General features: G+C 40.6%; 1 protein-coding gene across 3 annotated transcripts in view; it reads right to left on the reverse strand.

Moving 5' to 3' along the window:
- Positions 1-19807, reverse strand: part of PDCD2 (programmed cell death 2) — a 73190-nt gene that overhangs the window by 18268 nt on the left and 35115 nt on the right. For 2 of the 3 annotated variants that reach the window (XM_077157966.1, XM_077157967.1), the window contains 3 exons: positions 3799-3930; positions 1461-1564; positions 316-429 (listed from right to left, as the gene is read on the reverse strand). In XM_077157966.1, coding sequence (XP_077014081.1) covers positions 316-429; positions 1461-1564; positions 3799-3930 — 350 coding nt within the window. Of the gene's footprint in view, positions 1-315; positions 430-1460; positions 1590-3798; positions 3931-19807 lie in introns of those variants that run through there. The other variant, XM_077157968.1, reaches the window with a different exon arrangement.

A 19807-nucleotide genomic window follows, 5' to 3' on the forward strand; every position in this document is an offset into this window, starting at 1 on the left:
GTGATGGCAGCGTATTACAGTGCGTGTAATTAACATGATAATGTGTGGGAGTGATTGTGGTTTAGGGTGATGTATGTCACTAGAAGGAAAGCCAGAGGAGGAAACAAAGAATTGTATAACACGGTGAACAATGTTCTAGAATCGATTGTGGTAATGACCACATATATTCTGTGAATATAACCAGAAGACATTGATTGTACACTTTAGATGTACTATACAGTATATGGATTCATCTCAATGAAACTGCTCTAAGGAAAAAAAAAGGCAAATCAGGGTGATTACATACTAAAATACCCCTTATTTTTTAGGTCATACCTGGAATTCAAATATTCTCTTGGCACCACAAGGGCAATTTGGAATATCCTTTTCTTCAGGGATATTTTCACCAGAAATCCAGATGGGGGCAATCCCTCTGCCATATCTGAGAATCTGAAATCAATTAGGATCATGTTCAAATCATCAACACCTTAGCTGAAAGTTCTCAATGGTAATATTATCTGATTAGCTTTTAGAGAAACTGTAAAATGCTTAACGCTTGACAGAACCCTAAGTGGAAAAGATCCTTTATAGCCCCCATATTAGATCTAGCTGTGCTAGTACACATCATGAATACCTTCTCGAAACAATTTCACTCACACATTTATTTCAATGACTTAATCCACGAGAAGATAATGCTTATACTATTCAACACAGTTAGAATCTTCATCCTGTGATTAGTCCCTTCAGAACTAAGACTAATGCTATGCTATCCTCATTACCAGGTTCTATGTCCCAGTGCTGATCCATAAGTATTAAGGAACCTTAATTAGAAATTGTAAAAGGGGAAAATACAAAGTAAAGCAGTACTGAGATAAATAGTACAAATACAGGTAAATTCCACTGCAATAACAACTGAGTGGTTTTCCTATATTCTGTTTAAAATAAACGCACTGCTAACAGTAACAGCCTTCTTAGTGTTTACGGCCTGGATGTGTCCTTCTATGAGCTCCATGGATGCTTATTTGATCCATGATTGCTCTATGGGCACCTGTTTTCTCTAGTGATGTGCATGGTTTATAGTGAGGAAGGGGAATAATATGTTAATTGAAGTACAAAAGATGAAAAGACAAGCATGGGCTGAAAACTTCCTCCATGCCTATCATCTTATTTCAGCACCACAATCTTGGAGATGAGATAACATCAGAAGTTCATTACATAATTAATGGAGTCATAATTCAAACCTGGGTCCTTCCAACTTAACTATTAGGTGGACTGGTACAGCAGAAACACCTGTTTCAAAAACACACCTTTTTCTATAGGCTATCTGTGTAAAGAATTCGTGACAAGATAATGAAACACTGCTTTTATGGGCTCCTAAGGAACAGAAGGGCTTTCTTACAAAGACTGACTTCTCATACAGTACAGCCATAAAACACGACCTGAAGAGAATACACTAAGGAGGAATTCAAGTTCCATTTTACCTGTTCTGGTTCAAGGGCTATTAGAGTTTTAAACTTCTGGAAAATTTTATCTTCCTTGGATTCATGTTTTGCCAGAGAATCCAGTTCTTCCTCGAGTGCTTCATCTGAAAAGTCATCAACATAATTATTCTGCAAGACAGGAATAATCACCACAACTTACTATTCACATGTGGGGAGGGACCCCAGTTTTGAACAGCCAAACTTAATGTTCAACAAATTACACTGTCAAGACCTGATGTTTCCGCAGGCTCTCCCTATCAGTCATGCCCTATCAATGCTTTCTGAACCCTTTTAATTTCTAGTACTCCATGAACATGATTTACTAGGCAGGCTCCTACTAAGTACTTGTCTTTAAAGCTCATTAGACGAACTGAGCCAAGTAAAGGGCTCAGGACTGTGTCCAGCACATCATCGTGAGACACCCAACAAATGTTAGCTGTTCTTACCACTGCACACAGAATCAATGCAACTAACTTCCTAACAGTTTGAAGTGCCTTCTACCTAAATGGACTTTTATTCATGTCTTATACATTTATTTTCTCCGGTTTGTACATTCATTTACTCAGTCATCAAACACTGTGTATTTACCAACCTGGTCCTTCTCATCTCTTAGAATTTAAATTTAGACCTCTTGTGTTTTTTATTTAAGGTTACTGATCTTACGTCTACATCTTTCTCCAGTGCCCCAAATTCCAGTTCTCAGTAACACCACCATAAATTATCCATTTGCTTTGCTTCCTCCCATACATGACAGCTTCAAAGACCACAGCTACATACCAGCAACAACAGGTACTGAAAACACCAAGATTTTCTTTTTCCTTTCTTTCTTTTTTTTAACCTTGGGATATATTCCACTAGGGATGTCCTGTCAATTATATGTTTTGAAGTCATTTAGAATAGTTCTTTAGGTGGGTTATACAAATAATTCAATGGTTTCACTTATTTCATTTTACCTTTTTTTTTGCATGGGCAGGCAACAAAAATTGAACCCAGGTCTCCAGCATGGTAGGCAACAACTCTGCCACTGAGTCACAGTGGCCCACACTTTTTTTTTTTTGCATGAGCAAACTTCTGGAATCAAACCCGGGTCTCCGGCATAGCAGGAGAGAACTCTGCCTGCAGAGCCACTGTTGCCCATCCTTCATTTTACTTTTGATTGCTAGTGACTGCTTTTTAAAATTAAATTTTGCTTTTTATGTAAAATACTTAACATGGTTGCACAATCATCTCTACATAAAACAGGGTATATTCAAAGTCTAGCTTGTAACCTTGACTCCTTCACTTTATTCTTCCTTCTAAAGGAAGAATATGGTTTATCCTTTTTAAAAACATAAGCAATAGGTACACATAGAAGGAAACATACTGAGCCTGTAGACAGGTTTTAATGATATCTTACGTGCTCCTGTGACACCTGGCACCCTGTACTCTTATCACACTGGACTCACATTTCCTAATTTTACTTGGTCTCCTCCATGAGCTTGAGCACCGAACACTTGCTTAATGTGGAGTCCCGCTTACCAAGCACTAGGTCAGGCACAGCATAAAGACCTCAGGATCTATTGTGATTAAACTATATATTAACAATAGCCATAAACTATAGTGGCATGAACTGTATAAGTTATAAATAATATACTGAAATTCTAATTTAAAAGGTGTGAGGTGAAGGGCTCAAATCCTGAGTCAGTTCAAAAACTTAGCAGTTCTGTGATCAAAAGCATGTCATACCCAGAACCTCAACTGACTCACCATAAAATGGATAGTTTCTAACTTATGAGGCTGCTATCAGGATTTTAATGGGATCATGCACAAAAAGCCCTTGGCACAAAGTGCTGGATAAGTATCAGCTACTATGCTAAAACCGGTCTCTTCGGTCAGCACAGCTACTACACTAGAGGACAGGCGTCTCTTAGAATGCCCAGCAAACTCATGAATCTAAACTCGGCAAGATGGAAGGAGAAACTGGGTGTTAACGGGCCCCTGCCACATGCCAGATTTGGCCCTCGGCACTCTCAGGTATGCCAATTTCAGTCTGAAAAGAAATGGATCTTAGGGCCAAACCTGACCCAGTTTCCACCATCTTATGTGGCCCGACCCAAGCGCCACTGGGACCCCTCCTTTGAAATGTCTTGATTAACAACCAGAACACACCTGAGATAGGCCAGGAACGGGAGGGAGAGAAAGGGGATTTCACGCGAGGCAATGAAAATTACAGGCTGCCATCTCCAAAGTGAATCCTCTTTTTCCTATGAGTATCTCTCTTCTTGACATGTTAATGAGGCCTTTTCTCAAAATTATAGTTAATCATTTAATGAGTAAAATTTTGAAATTCAATCCTTACCCATGCTCCCTATAAGCTCTGAGGCGACTTCCTTTTCCAGAACTTCAGGAGGGTACTCATCTTCTGTTTCAATTACAATTTCAAACTCTGGAAAAAGGAAGCTGTGATCTGGGATTTTATCATCCAAAATATCTAAAATAAAAAGGAAGGTTATTAGAATCATTAGTAAACATTCAGATTTGAAGGTGGTAAAATCAGCTCCTATTTCTAATGTAACAGATTTCCTAGTAAAGTAAGGTAGTTCCAGCAGTTAGATTAGGGGGCACAAATTAAATGTCTATCACAGGGGCAAGGCTAACAGCACAGATGAGTGGGATGAACTAATCTTAGCTATCAGTTCCTTAGTTGCTGCTTTGTTTTCAAACCATTAGTGGTGACATGATACAAAGAAATATTTATACACACACACACACAAACACAAACAAGACAAGAAATGGTGACTACCAGAGTCTACGAGCTGCTTCTCAACAGTCATTCCCCCTTTCTTCCTTAGCAGGAAAATCACCTCTGCTCTTCAGCAGGGCACAAGCCGCCTGGGACATAGTCAGCCTGGTCCATCTCCCCCGAGCTGACCATGTCTCCAAGTCCGACCCCCCGAATGAAAGCAGAACTGTCACTGAGATGTACATAAAGTGTCCTTAAAGGGGAAAGTCTGTCCTTTCCTGCCAATCCTTCTGTCCTACTGCCTGGAATGTGAATCTAATGGGGTTGGAGCTCCAGAGCCATCTTGGGACCAAAGCCCCTGAGTCTTCGATTTGTGTACCTAGTCACCCCACCTGACCACTCCTGGGGCTTCCACATGTGGGGAAGTAAACTCTCAGTTAAGTCACCCTTGTTGGGGGTTTTCTGTTCATTGCAGCTCCGTATATCCCTAATACAGCAAGGAGAGTCAAGAAGACAATAGAAGACGATGGTGGCTGGAGAGCACAGACTGAGACATAAGGGCCAGCAGTTTTTCACCTCCAACAGCTGCCAAATGGAAAGGTGAGTTTAGCACTGCCAGAACTGATTTTTTTAAGTACACCCAAAACCCTGATTGTTTATGTGAAATCTTAGCATTAAGTGTTAGCAACCAACTCAAAAAATTAAATATTCTTTTTTTTTTCTGCCAACAAACACTTCAACAAATTGATCAGACTACTTGGAACACCAGTTTTTCTGCCTCTGTCCTAGAGAGAAAAAAATTGACAGTGGTCTGCAGACTGAAGAAGGACACTTATGAGTCAATCAAATTCTTCCCTGTATACTTTTAAGCAGAGAAAAGGCACTTTCATATATTATAAACAGGGAGTCAATTTAGAGGTAACAGTATGACAGATAATTAAGATAGTCATATAACTGCTATTTAAAACGTCTGATGAGGCACGTGGTAGACCTAGCACTAATAAAGAAAAGACATTTGCAGGTAGACAGAGTCTCACATATGCTGAGGAATACATAAACAAAGGACACTGAGAATGTCTCAACAGGCCTCTATGTATCTAATGGCTGCACAATTTACAAACAACAAATCCAAGATTCGCTGCACCAAAGAATGCCAAACGCTTCTCTTTCTCCCTTCTGTTTTGACTTTGTTCCTTGAAAAGGGTCTAATGACCTTCTTTCTAATTTGTGGGTAATCTATCTGCATGCATAACGAATATTTGAATTATTCTTTAATATGAAGAATATTACATTTTTTAGTGAAACAAAATTTATCAAATGTATAAATCATAATTCCATTGTAAATAAAACCTGTTTTTTGAATACAAAGAAAAATATCTGGAAGGAAAAAATAAACTTAGTAGTCGGTTACACAGGGGATTGAGAAGTAAGGTATAGATTTTTCTCTTAAATTCACTTTTATATTTTCTGTATTTCTTTAAAAGCCACAACTTTTGTTTCTTAGAAATAAAAACTACATGAGCTCTCCTCCCTCTACCTCATTCCTTAAACAGTTTTGAACAGTACAGTTTAAAATTAGGGACCTCATTAAAAATCAACAAACTGGGAGTTCCAGGAAGATGGCGGAATAGGATAGGTCAAGTTCACCCCTGCTCCAGACAACAGCTAGAGAATGGAGGGGAGGGCAACTGAGACACGATTCCAGGGCATAAGCGACCTGGGAAGGTCTTCTACACCACATAGGGAGGCCCTGCCTGCAAGAGCTGAAGAACTGAGATGCAGAGAACCAGAGACCAACCCATTGGTACAGCCTACCACACCCCTCTCCCCTTTCCAAACTGAAGCTGGAACACTCAGGAGGGCACCCATAGGGACTAGGAAGTAAACCAAGCCATGTTCCTTGAATGCACGACCCTCACCAGCACAGCCCCGTAACCTGTGACTCACCCCACACCCCACCTACCTGAACCCTGTCAACCGCCCCCCACCCCCACCCCAAGCGCACTCATGCCTACCCCAGTCCAACTCAATTCTCCTTTGCAAGTGCAGGCTCGCCCTGTCCCTCCAGAAACCCGCCTCCCTTCCCTACCCACTGCAGGCAGTGGCCAGGGCATAAAGGCCATGGGCGCTCATCCCAATACCCAGGCTACACCCACCCCCAGCCCAAACAATCACGGAACCCAACCTATGTCCCACCTGAGCTCTGCACAGGTGTACAGCAGTTTATGGCCCTTCCAGATAGGGGCACACAAACAGCCCCAATCATGCCCCACAGCTCTGGGCAAGCTCTGACTTGCAAGATCGGGCCACACCTGTCCCCAGCCCACCCAGGGGCAACCCCAGCACGCTGCCCCTGAGCTCTGTGCATGTGCACACAAGGGCCTGCACCCTAGACAAGTGCACACCAGGGCCGCACCCCCCAGACCCATGCACCCGCAAAGCTACATCCTGCCTGCCACTGGGTGACCATGCATTTGTGTACTGACTTCTTAACCCCTACACCTCAATACCCTCACCCACAAAGGCGCACACCTGCCCTGCCCCCGGAGCAGTGCCCTGCTCCCATGCCTTGCAGGTACTCACAGGCAAATCTGTGCTCGATAGCTCCCGCCCTGCACACAAGTGCACACCTCCTCTAACCCCCTCCACACCTGCACATCTGCACTAGGGAACAGCTCACCCAACACCACACCCCTACCCCCACCCCTGATCCTGACCCACATTCTGCAACTCTGGAGACCTGTACACACCCCCAACGCTCCCACATCTGCATCCAGGGCCCTCTGAAGCCCTCCCCATGCACAACAACACAGCTGCACCCTACCCCCCACCCCCATGCCCTAACCTCTGTGCCACCTACCCAACACCTTGATACCCACGATTCCCACACTCTGCGTGCTCACCCACATCCTAGCTACACACCAACCACCATGCATCCACACAGTCCCCCATCTGCCTCCGACTGTGCTCTATCTCTGTGCCACCCATGCTGCACCCTGCTCCTGTGCCCCAAGGCAGCCTGAGCTGCACCCCACACTCTCAGCTCCTGCACCGCACCTCCACAACCCCACACCTGCACCCCACACTCATAGGTACCAGCTTAGCAGCCCCAACCTGTGCCTATACCTATGCCACAACGAATTACTACACTGTTGTGCCCCGCTCCATGCCCCAAATCCTGCTCCACATCCATCCCACAAATACAAAGCTTTAGACCAGTGAAGGAATTCACCTTCTAAGTAAGCCAATCAAGATATTTACATGCCACGAAGACAGCAGAAGATCACTAAGCACATCAAGCTGCAGACAGATACAGCCCAGCCTAATGACCAAATTAAAACACCAGAGGAGACAGACTTTGAAAAAACTAATCAAAGATGTTCCTATAACTTTATTAAATACAATCAATAGGATGGCTAATGACATAAAGATCAAGAAGACACTAGAGCACTTCCGGAGAAGATGGCGGCTTAGTAAGACGCGCGGATCTTAGTTTCTTCTCCAGGACAGCTACTAGGGGAGTAGAAACGATACAGAACAGCGCCCAAAGCCACAACAGAGATAAAAAAGACAGCGTACCCCATCCTGGAACGGCTGGCTGGCTGAGAGAAGCCGCTCGGGTGAGATCGCCGAGGCGCGCGGGCTTCACCAGGCGGGGCGGCAAGCGGCCGGAGTCACTCCCTTCCCCCTTCCCGGGCAGGCTGGGAGAATTGGAGAGGCGGTCCCCTGAAACCATAGCGGCTGGCGCCCACACCATGCACGGCCCCCCGGACCAACTGAGAGAATTGGATCGGAAATCCCCAGGCCGCGGAGAACGGTGACGGGTGGGGGAGGCCCCTTCCAAACCCGTGACTCCCCAGGAACGTGCACTCTCCCGGGCGGGCCGCTGCCGCTGGCGCCCTCCCGCCACGCTTGTCGCCCGGGCGACTAGGAAATTCAGACGGGCGCTCTCCCGGGCTGCGGCGGCCAGCAACCCTCCCCGCATTCGGACCCCGGGCCGGCTCGAACCCTTCCAAGCCGCTTCGGCTAGCGAACCTCCCGGACGGCGAGACTTTCCCAAAGTTAAAGGTCCCACAGCACCTTTTACTGGTGGGACCCGCAGACAAACGTGTGCCACGAGCGCCACCTACGGGGCAGGATAAGAAAAACAGAACCCAGAGATTTCACAGAAAAATCTTTCAACCTGTTGGGTCCAACTCCCAGGGAAATCTGTCTAAATGCGCAGACGCCAACAGAAGATAACGGATCACGCTCAAATAATTGAAAATATGGCCCAGTCAAAGGAACAAACCAATAGTTCAAATGAGATACAGGAGCTGAGACAACTAATGCTGAATATACGAACAGAAATGGAAAACCTCTTCAAAAACGAAATCGATAAATTGAGGGAGGACATGAAGAAGACATGGGCTGAACATAAAGAAGAAATAGAAAAACTGAAAAAAAAAATCACAGAACTTATGGAAGTGAAGGACAAAGTAGAAAAGATAGAAAAAACAATGGATACCTACAATGATAGATTCAAAGAGACAGAAGATAGAATTAGTGATCTGGAAGACGGAACATCTGAATTCCAAAAACAAACAGAAACTATCGGGAAAAGAATGGAAAAATTTGAACAGGGTATCAGGGAGCTCAAGGACAATATGAACCGCACACATATACGTGTTGTGGGTGTCCCAGAAGGAGAAGAGAAGGGAAAAGGAGGAGAAAAACTAATGGAAGAAATTATCACTGAAAATTTCCCAACTCTTATGAAAGACCTAAAATTACAGATCCAAGAAGTGCAGCGCACCCCAAAGAGATTAGACACAAATAGGCGTTCTCCAAGACACTTACTAGTTAGAATGTCAGAGGTCAAAGAGAAAGAGAGGATCTTGAAAGCAGCAAGAGAAAAACAATCCATCACATACAAGGGAAACCCAATAAGACTATGTGTAGATTTCTCAGCAGAAACCATGGAGGCTAGAAGACAGTGGGATGATATATTTAAATTACTAAAAGAGAAAAACTGCCAACCAAGACTCCTATATCCAGCAAAATTGTCCTTCAAAAATGAGGGAGAAATTAAAACATTTATAAACAAAAAGTCACTGAGAGAATTTGTGACCAAGAGACCAGCTCTGCAAGAAATACTAAAGGGAGCACTAGAGTCAGATACAAAAAGACAGAAGAGAGAGGTATGGAGAAGAGTGTAGAAAGAAGGAAAGTCAGATATGATATATATAATACAAAAGGCAAAATGGTAGAGGAAAATATTATCCAAACAGTAATAACACTAAATGTTAATGGACCGAATTCCCCAATCAAAAGACATAGAATGGCAGAATGGATTAAAAAACAGGATCCTTCTATATGCTGTCTACAGGAAACACATCTTAGACCCAAAGATAAACATAGGTTGAAAGTGAAAGGTTGGGAAAAGATATTTCATGCAAATAACAACCAGAAAATAGCAGGAGTGGCTATACTAATATCCAACAAGTTAGACTTCAAATGTAAAACAGTTAAAAGAGACAAAGAAGGACACTATATACTAATAAAAGGAACAATTAAACAAGAAGACATAACAATCATAAATATTTACGCACCGAACCAGAATGCCCCAAAATACGTGAGGAATACACTGCAAACACTGAAAAGGGAAATAGACACAAATACCATAATAGTTGGAGACTTCAATTCACCACTCTCATCAATGGACAGAACATCTAGACAGAGGATCAATAAAGAAATAGAGAATCTGGATATTACTATAAAGGAGCTAGACTTAACAGACATTTATAGGACATTAAATCCCACAACAGCAGGATACACTTTTTTCTCAAGTGCTCATGGATCATTCTCAAAGATAGACCATATGCTGGGTCACAAAGCAAGTCTTAGCAAATTTAAAAAGATTGAAATCATACACAACACTTTCTCGGATCATAAAGGAGTGAAGTTGGAAATCAATAATAGGCGGAATGCCAGAAAATTCACAAATACGTGGAGGCTCAACAACACACTCTTAAACAACCAGTGGGTCAAAGAAGAAATTGCAAGAGAAATTAGCAAATACCTCGAGGCGAATGAAAATTAAAACACAACATATCAAAACTTATGGGATGCAGCAAAGGCAGTGCTAAGAGGGAAATTTATTGCCCTAAATGCCTATATCAGAAAAGAAGAAAAGGCAAAAATGCAGGAATTAACTGTTCACTTGGAAGAACTGGAGAAAGAACAGCAAACTAATCCCAAAGCAAGCAAAAGGAAAGAAATAACAAAGATCAGAGCAGAAATAAATGAAATTGAAAACATGAAAACAATAGAGAAAATCAATAAGACCAGAAGTTGTTTCTATGAGATAATCAATAAGATTGATGGGCCCTTAGCAAGATTGACAAAAAGAAGAAGAGAGAGGATGCAAATAAATAAGATCAGAAATGGAAGAGGAGACATAACTACTGACCTCACAGAAATAAAGGAGGTAATAACAGGATACTATGAACAACTTTACGCTAATAAATACAACAATTTAGATGAAATGGACGGGTTCCTGGAAAGACATGAACAACCAACTTTGACTCAAGAAGACATAGATGACCTCAACAAACCAATCATAAGTAAAGAAATTGAATTAGTCATTCAAAAGCTTCCTAAAAAGAAAAGTCCAGGACCAGATGGCTTCACATGTGAATTCTACCAAACGTTCCAGAAAGAATTAGTACCAATTCTCCTCAAACTCCTCAAAAAAATCGAAGTGGAGGGAAAACTACCTAATTCATTCTATGAAGCCAACATCACCCTCATACCAAAACCAGGCAAAGATATTACAAAAAAAGAAAACTACAGACCAATCTCTCTAATGAATATAGATGCAAAAATCCTCAATAAAGAAGACACTAGAAGAACATTAAAAGGAATGTGAAAGGATAAATAAAAAATAGCAGATATCAGACATTAAAGGATGCTATAGACCAAACAAAAAAAAATACTAGGGGCACACAGCAGCAGATTTGAAGAGACAGAAAAAAGAATAAACGAACTAGAAGACAGGACAACTGATTTTGAACACACAAAAGAGCAAATGACACAAAGATGGAAAAATTTGAATTGAATCTCAGTGAAACGACAGTTAAAACAAAGCACACAAATATAAGAATCATCGGTGACCCAGAAGGAGAAGAGTAAAGGACTAGGAAGATTAGTGGAGGATATAATAGGGGAAAACTTCCCAAACTTTATAAAAGTCATAAAAATGCAAACCAAAGAAGCCCAACAAATTCAAAATACAATAAATCCAAATAGGCCTTCCCCAAGACACATACTAATCAGTCTGTGAAATGTTGAAGAGAAGCAGAAAATCTTAAAAGTGGCAAGAGAAAAACAACTTACTACCTAGATGGGAAACCAAAAGGATTGAGTTCAGACTACTCAAGTGGCACTATGGAGGCGAGAAGACAGTGCTATGATATATTTAAGATCCTGAAAGAGAAAGACTTTCAGCCAGGAATTCTGCACCCAGTCAAACTGTCCTTCAATACTAAGGGAAAGATTAAAATTTTCATAATCAAACAAATCCTGAAAGAATTTGTCAAAAAGAGACCAGCTCTATAAGAAATTACTAAAAGGAGTTCTGCCAGCTGGAAAAAAAAAAAAAAGGCAGGAGAGGGAGGTGTGGAATTGAAGAGTACCAGTAAGGGTAACTCAAGGGATAAAAAGAGAAAGAGGAAAAAGAATATACGGATCTGACAAATAAAATTAAGAAGATAAGATGTTGGATACAAGAAACGCCTTTTTAAAATTCGGTAACTCACTACACAGCCATGTGGTTGTCTTGTTAACGATTAAGTCAGGCTACCCAACTTCTAACAGAAACGTACATACCTACTGTGGGATAAAACAGGTTACTATTGCTTGCACCATTCATATTTGTTTAATTCAGCAAAATAGACTCATCTGATCAAAGGCATGAAAATTAGTCCATTCATTTACATTTCAGAATGAGCTTCAAATGCCTGTGCTACTAACTGCTATTACTGATACATACTAGTAATATAATCAGTAATATTACTGATAAATATCAGTTAATATAAATGAACGTGAATATTAAACACGTGTATGCTATCTGATAATGGCAAGTTACGAAAGAAAACCTCTATGTACAGATATATTATCAAGAAGTCCTTAAAATGCAACTCAGCTGGTTTTACCAAAATATTCAAGTAATATGGTAGCTGTTCACTCTTTCTTGATCAAAATCTATCAACTCAGAAAAACAAACGAAAGCTATCAACTCAGGTATAAAATATAGTATTCCTACATGTTTGAAGATTACATATTAACAGTTTTCAAAACTCAAAATTATACAAAGCAAAGTTGTTTTAAGTTGTCAATTCAATAACTGCTCTTTTGATGACTCTTAATTATTGTTAAAATTATATTTTTTACTCTTAGTCTTAAAATAATACTCCGTGATCCATGTCCTTATGTGGCAGACACTGCAGAAGCACTGTTCAAAGCAACATCACAGAGCCAGCCTCCTTGGGCATGAGCCCTGATTCTGCTACTTATTAGACATACGGCAGTGACTTTTGGCAAGTGGTTTAACCTCTTTTTGTCCATATGTTCTCACCTGTAAAATGTGGATAATTCTATTAATACCTATCTCAAAGTGCTATTGTAAGACCCAAGAGTTCATTCTTCCTAGAAAGTGTTCAATACAGTGTAAAAATGTTTATTATCAAATAAATGTATAACATTCTTCTACCAAAATAAAACTAAGCCATACCAAAAAAAAAAAAATGCTTTTTCAATAATAACTTTGAATGCTAATGGACTAAACTTACCAATTAAACGATATACATGGGCAGAATGGATTAAAAAATATAATCCAGCTATATGCTATTTACAAGAGACTCATCTTAGACACAACATTACAAATAGACTGAAAGTGAAAGGATAGAAAAATATGTTCCACACAAGTTCTAACCAAAAGAAAGCAGGACTAGCCATACTAATATCGGGCACAAAAGACTTTAAATGTAAAGACAATTCACCAAGAAGAAATAACAATCATAAATGTTTATGCTCCCGATCAAGCACACCAAAGTAAATGAGACAGACATTGGCAAAACTTCAGGGAGCAATAGATATTTAACAGTAATAGCAGGAGACTTCAATTCATCACTCTCCTCTACAGACAGAACCACAAGAGAGAGAATCAACAAAGAAACAGAGAAGCTAAACAACTTGCTAAATGATTCAGACCTAACAGATGTAAATAGGTCACTGCACCCCAAAACACCAGGATATGCATTCTTCTCTAGTGCTCATGGAACATTCTGCAGGACAGATCATACACTGGGGCAAAAAACAGGTTTTAATGAATTTAAAAATACTGAAATTATTCAAAGCACTTTCTTTGATCACAATGGAATGAAGCTGGAGATAAATAACCACCAGAGAACAAGAACTTTCACAAATTTATGGACATCAAATAACACACCCTTAAACAAACGGTGGGTCAAAGAAATTGCTACAGAACTCAGTAACTATCTGGATGAAAACAAGAATGCAACATTCTTGTTTATAGGAATGTGGCAAAGGCTGTGTGAGAGGGAAATTTATTGCCCTAAATGCTTATACTAAAAAACAAGAGGACAGACCACAGTGGCTCAGCAGGCAGAATTCTCGCCTGCCATGCCGGGAACCCGGGTTCGATTTCTGGTGCCTGCCCATGCAAAAAAAAAAAAACAAGAGCAAAAATCAAGGACTGAACCACTCACCTGGAGGAACTTGACAAAGAACAACAAACCAACCCTAAAGCAAACAGCAGAAGAGAAATAACAAGGATTAAAGCAGCATTAAATGAATGGTAGAACAAAAGAATAGAAAGAATCAATAAAACCAAAAGGTGGTTCTTTGAGAAAATCAATAAAATCAATGGAACACTAGCAAGGCTGAAAAGAAAAAAGAGAGAGGATGCAAATAAACAAAATCCAAAATGAGAAGAGGTGCACTACCACAGACCCTGAAGGAATAAAAGAAATCATTAGATGATACTGTCAACAACAAAATGCCAAAAAACTAGACAACTTGGATGAAGTGGACAAATTCCTGGAAACACACAAGCAAGCTACTCTGATTGTTCTAGTCTGCTAGCTGCCGGAATGCAACACACGAGAGACAGACTGGCTTTTAATAAAAGGGGATTTATTTTGTTAGTTCTTCAGAGGAAAGGCAGTTAACTTTCCACTGAGGTTCTTTCTTACGTAGGAAGGCACAGGATAGTCTCTGCTGGCCTTCTGTCCAGGTCTCTAGGTTCCAACATCTTTCCCCGGGATAATTTCTTTGTGCATCTCCAAAGGCCTGGGCTGAGCTGCGAGTGCTGAGATGAGGTATGCTGAGCTGCTTGGGCTGTGCTATATTTAGTCTCCCATTTAAGCACCAGCCAATTAAGTCAAACATCACTCATGTCTTAGCGGACTGCAGATGTAATTAGCAACATGAGCATTGGCTCCACAGCAACAGAACTAGGTGCCTTCACCTGGCCAAGTTGACACCTGAATCTGACTACCACACTGATGCAGGAAGAAACTGAAGATTCAACAAACCAATCACAAGGAAAGAGACTCAATCAGTCATCAAAAATCTTCCTACAAAGAAAAGCTCAGGGCCAGATGGTTTCAGAGGAATTTTCTTTTTTCTTTTTTTGGCTTTTTCAAAGGGGATTTATTAAGTTGCAAATTGACAGCTCTAAGTCCATCAAAATGTCCCAATTAAGGATCAGCAGAATGATTCCTTGACTCTGAAGAGCAGTCGCCGGCACCTGGGACACCTCTGTTAGCTGGAAAGGCGCGTGCTGGTGTCTGCTGGTCCTGGTTTCACTGCTTTCAGGTTCTGACTCCAGTGGCTTTCTCTCTGTGTTCTATGGGTCATCTCTTAGCATCTCCATGGCATTTTTCTCTCTAAGCATCTTTCACAGAGGAATTTTATCAAACATTCCAAAAAGAACTAATACCAATTCTGCTCAAACTTTTCAAACACCAATCCTACTTAAACTTTTCTTTAAAAACTGAGGAAAGAGAAACACTACCTAACTCATTTTATGAAACTAACATCACTTTAATATCAAAACCAGGTAAAGATGCTACATGGAAGGAAAACTATAGGCCATTCTCCCTAATAAACATAGATGCAAAAATTCTCAACAAAATACTAGCAAATCAAATCTAACAACACCTTAAAATAATTATGCACCACAACCAAGTAGGGTTTATAGCAGGAATGCAGGAATGTTTCCACACAAGAAAATAAATTAATGTAATACAGTACTGAAAAAGAATTCGACAAAATTCAACATCCTCTTCTGATAAAAACACATCAAAAGATAGGAATCAAAGGTAATTTCCTCAATTTGATAAAGGGTATACATGAAAAGTCTGCATCTTACTCAACAGACAGAGACTGGAAGCTTTCCCCCTAAGATCGGGAACGAGAGGAGTATGCCCTCCATCACCACTATTATTCAACATTGTACTAGAAGTTCTAACTACAGCAATTAGACAGGAAAAAGAAATAAAAGGAATCCAAATGGGAAAGTAAGAAGTAAAACTTTATTTGCAGATGACATGATACTATACTTGGAAAATACTGAGAAATCTAAAGAAATTAAGCAGCGTGGCAAGATATAAAACTAACGTGCAAAAGTCAGTAATGTTTCTATACACAAGCAATGACCTAACTGAGAGGCAGGTAAGGAAAAAATTCTTTCCAAAATAGCAACTAGAAGACTCAAGTACTTAGGAATAAACTTAACTAGGAACATATAGGACTTATACACAGAAAACTACATAACACTGCTAAAAGAAAGAAAGATCCAAATAGCTGGAAAGACATTCCCTGCTCATGGACAGGACAGTTAAACCAATTCCTCCCAAAATGATCTACAGAGTCAACACAGTACCGATCAAAATTCCAACAAACTACTTTGAAGACTGGAAAATGCTAGTTACCAAATTCACCTGGAAGGAAAACAGACCCCGAATAGCTAAAAGCATCCTAAAATAGAAGAACCAAGTGGTAGATTAACACTTCCTGATTTTAAAATGTATTATAAAGCCACAGTGGTCACAACAGCACGGTACTGGTGCAAAGACAGAAGTACTGATCAACAGAATTGAATGGAGAGGGCAGAGATAGACCACGAAATCCATGGTCAACTGACCTTTGACAAGGTCCCCTAATCCTCTGAACTGGGACAAAATAATCTTTTCAATAAATGGGCATGGGAGAACTGGATAGCAATAGCCAAAAGAATGAAGGAGGACCCATACCTTACACCCTATGCAAAAAAATCAAAGTATATCAAAGACCTAAATTTAAGAACCAGTACCATAAAACTCCTAGAAGAAAATATAGGGAAACATCTTCAAGACCTGGTAGCTCCCTAAAATTTACACCCAAAGCACAAGCAACAAAGGAAAAAATAGGTAAGTGGGAACTCCTCAACATCAAATGCTTTGCACCTCAAAACTTTGTCAAAAAGGTGAAGAGGCAGCAAACTCAAAGGGAGAAAATATTTGGAATTCACGTATCGGACAAAGGTCTGATATCTTGTATACATATAGAAATATAACTCAACAACCAAAGAGCAAACAACCCAATTATAAAATGGGCTAAAGAGATGAATAGGCATTTTTCTGAAGAGCAAACACAGATGGCTCAAAAGCACATGAAGAGTAGGCCACAGTGGCTCAGCAGGCAGTTCTCACCTGCCTTGCCAGAGAGCCGGGTTCAATTCCCAGTGCCTGCCCATGCAGAAACAGAAAGAAAAAAGCACATGAAGAGATGCTTATTTTCATTAACTATAAAGGAAATGCAGATCAAGACTACAATGAGATACCACCTCACACCTATAAGAATGGCAGCTATTAAACAAACAGGAAACTTCAAATGTTGGAGAGGATGTAGAGAAATTGGAACACTGACGCATTGCTGGTGGGAATGCATAATGGTCCAGCTGCTATGGAAGACAATATGGAGGTTCCTTAGGAAACTAAATATCAAGTTGCCCTATGACCCAGCAATAGTACTACTTGGTATATACCCAGAAAAGCTGAAAACAGTGACACAAACACACATTTGCATACTGATGTGCATAGCAATATTATTCACAATCACTAAAAGATGGAAACATCCAAATGCCCACTGTCATGGTCAGGTTTCTGTGTCAACTTGGCCAGGTGGTGGTACCTGGTTGTCTGCTCGAGCAAGTGCTGGTCTGTCTGTTGCTATTAGGACATTCCATGGACTTAAATCATGACCTTGTCAGTGGCATCATCAGCTAAAGGGAGTGTCTTCTATAATGAGTGAACTTAATCTAATCACCAGAAGCCTTTTAAGGAGGACTCAGATGAGACAATCACACTTCCTGCTTCAGCCAGCCAGCCTCTCCTGACAGTTTGTTGAGGACCTTTACTGGAGCTGCCAGCTTGTGGCCTCCCCTACACACCTTGGACTCTTACATCCTCACAGTTAAGTGACACTTTTATAAATTTTATATTTACAGATATCACCTGTGGATTCTGTTCCTCTAAAGAACCCTAGCTAATATACTCATCAACAGATGAGCAGATTGACAAAATGAGGTATATCCATACGATAGAGTATTATGTAGCAGCAAGACAAAATGATGTCCTGAACACATGAAAAGATGGATGAGCCTTGAGGACATAATGCTTAGTGAAATAAGCCAGACACAAAACCACAGATACTGTATTTTTTTATGACTCCACTTTTATGGCCATAGTAAAGGTAAAACTGGAGGCTTATAATACAGAATATAGGGGACCTAGAGATACAGGAAGCTAGAGATGGGTAGCTAATGTGGCTGAACTCAAATGTAATGGAATAGACAGAAGTGAAGGTGGTTCACTAATGGGTTTATAAGTAACATTACCATATTGAAGGTGAACATGATAAGGAGTTGTATAGACCTATGTGTCCCAATGATTAACACCACAAATATAAATAAGTTCTTGTGTGAACTACTGGAAATGTGTGACTCTTGTACAAAGAGTGTATAAGTCTGGGGTATAGAGGGGAAAAGTGCTATTGCATGCTCTGGGCTGTTTAACAGGAAAACATCAGCAGTACCACAGCAACACCAGGGGTAAATCATGGCGGAAGGAACAAGAGTTAAGGGGAGGTTTAGACTTCCTAGTTGGTGAGGGTGTCATTATTGGTTATCCTTCTCTTGGGAGCAATGACATTATCTAAAATGGAGAATGTTGATGGACTGTGGACTTTGGGCATTATACATGATGCCTAGTGAGGGCAGGTGGCTGAAGGATGCACTGACTGAGAAGTATACTGGCAAACGATGCTGTATACATAGACTGAATATTGTGCTACTACAAAAACGAATGAAGTTGTGAGGCATGGAACATAATGAACCTGTGGGACATTTGGTGAGGCAAAATAAACCAGAAACAAAAGAGCAATAATTGTTTGGCCTCTTTTAGAAAATGCTTATAAGAAAACAGGGGTCCAGACTGTAAGCTCTTATAGCAGATACATTTAGTCCAGAGTGGTAATTATTATTTCTGGATTTTGAGAGTCTGTTTTAGATATGTATAACCTGGTCTTTAGAGAAAAGAATGAAGCCAACCAGGCTGGGATTAAAGTAATTCAGAAAACAGGGGTAAGGAAGACATTGCCTATATTTTTGAACCTCACCTACTCTTTGAGATCAAAGGAAGAAAGATTTATTTTGTCCGGAACCTAAATTTTCTGTAGCACATAATCTAACTCAACCTGTCTGGATAGCTCATTTAAACAATCAAAACATAGGGAATCCAGAATTAGAATGACGGCCTTTAATCCTGTAAAGCTTAATATAATGCCTGGATACATCCTAGAATATATTAAGCAGATAATCAAAAAGTATTGGCAAAGTTCCTTGAGGGATGGGAGAAAAAAATATGAAATTATGAAACTTTACCACAGGGAAACCCCTGATACTGTGTCAAACATTAGGGACACCTAAATCAATAGGCCAAGCCCTTAATATTGAGGTTTAGTCTTGTGAAGTTTATGTAGGTAGTGGAGAAGAACAGCCTACCTATAGGCATGCCTAAGATTATCTCCCGAGGACCTCTGTTGTTGCTCAGATGTGGGCTTTCTCTCTCTAAGCCAACCCTGCAAGTGAAATCATTGCCCTCCCCATGACATCCAGGGGTGAAAGTTTCCCTGGTAGTGTGGGAAATGACTCCCAGGGATCAGTCTGGCCCTGGCACCATGGGTTCAACATCATGACCAAAAAGGGGGAAAGAAGTGTAACAAATACGGTATCAGTGGCTGAGAGAGTTCCAACACAGTCGAGAGGTTACTCTGGAGGTCACTTTTTTGCAAGCTTCAGTTAGATATTGCTACCTATCATAACTTGCCAAACCCGAACCAAAACAATTCCAGCCAATCCTAAAGAACACCTAAGTAATAAATAAGATTCTACAAAGTTTTCATACACTAGGGTAACAGAAACCTACAGCCTCCAGATGGATCCCTGGACCAAATAACTCATGAAACCTAAGGCCAGCCTCTCCAGAACATCAATTAGCTCCACCTCCCTACCCCATAT

This window comes from Tamandua tetradactyla, chromosome 4, assembly GCF_023851605.1.
Source record: "Tamandua tetradactyla isolate mTamTet1 chromosome 4, mTamTet1.pri, whole genome shotgun sequence".
In the NCBI taxonomy this organism is placed as follows: domain Eukaryota; kingdom Metazoa; phylum Chordata; class Mammalia; order Pilosa; family Myrmecophagidae; genus Tamandua; species Tamandua tetradactyla.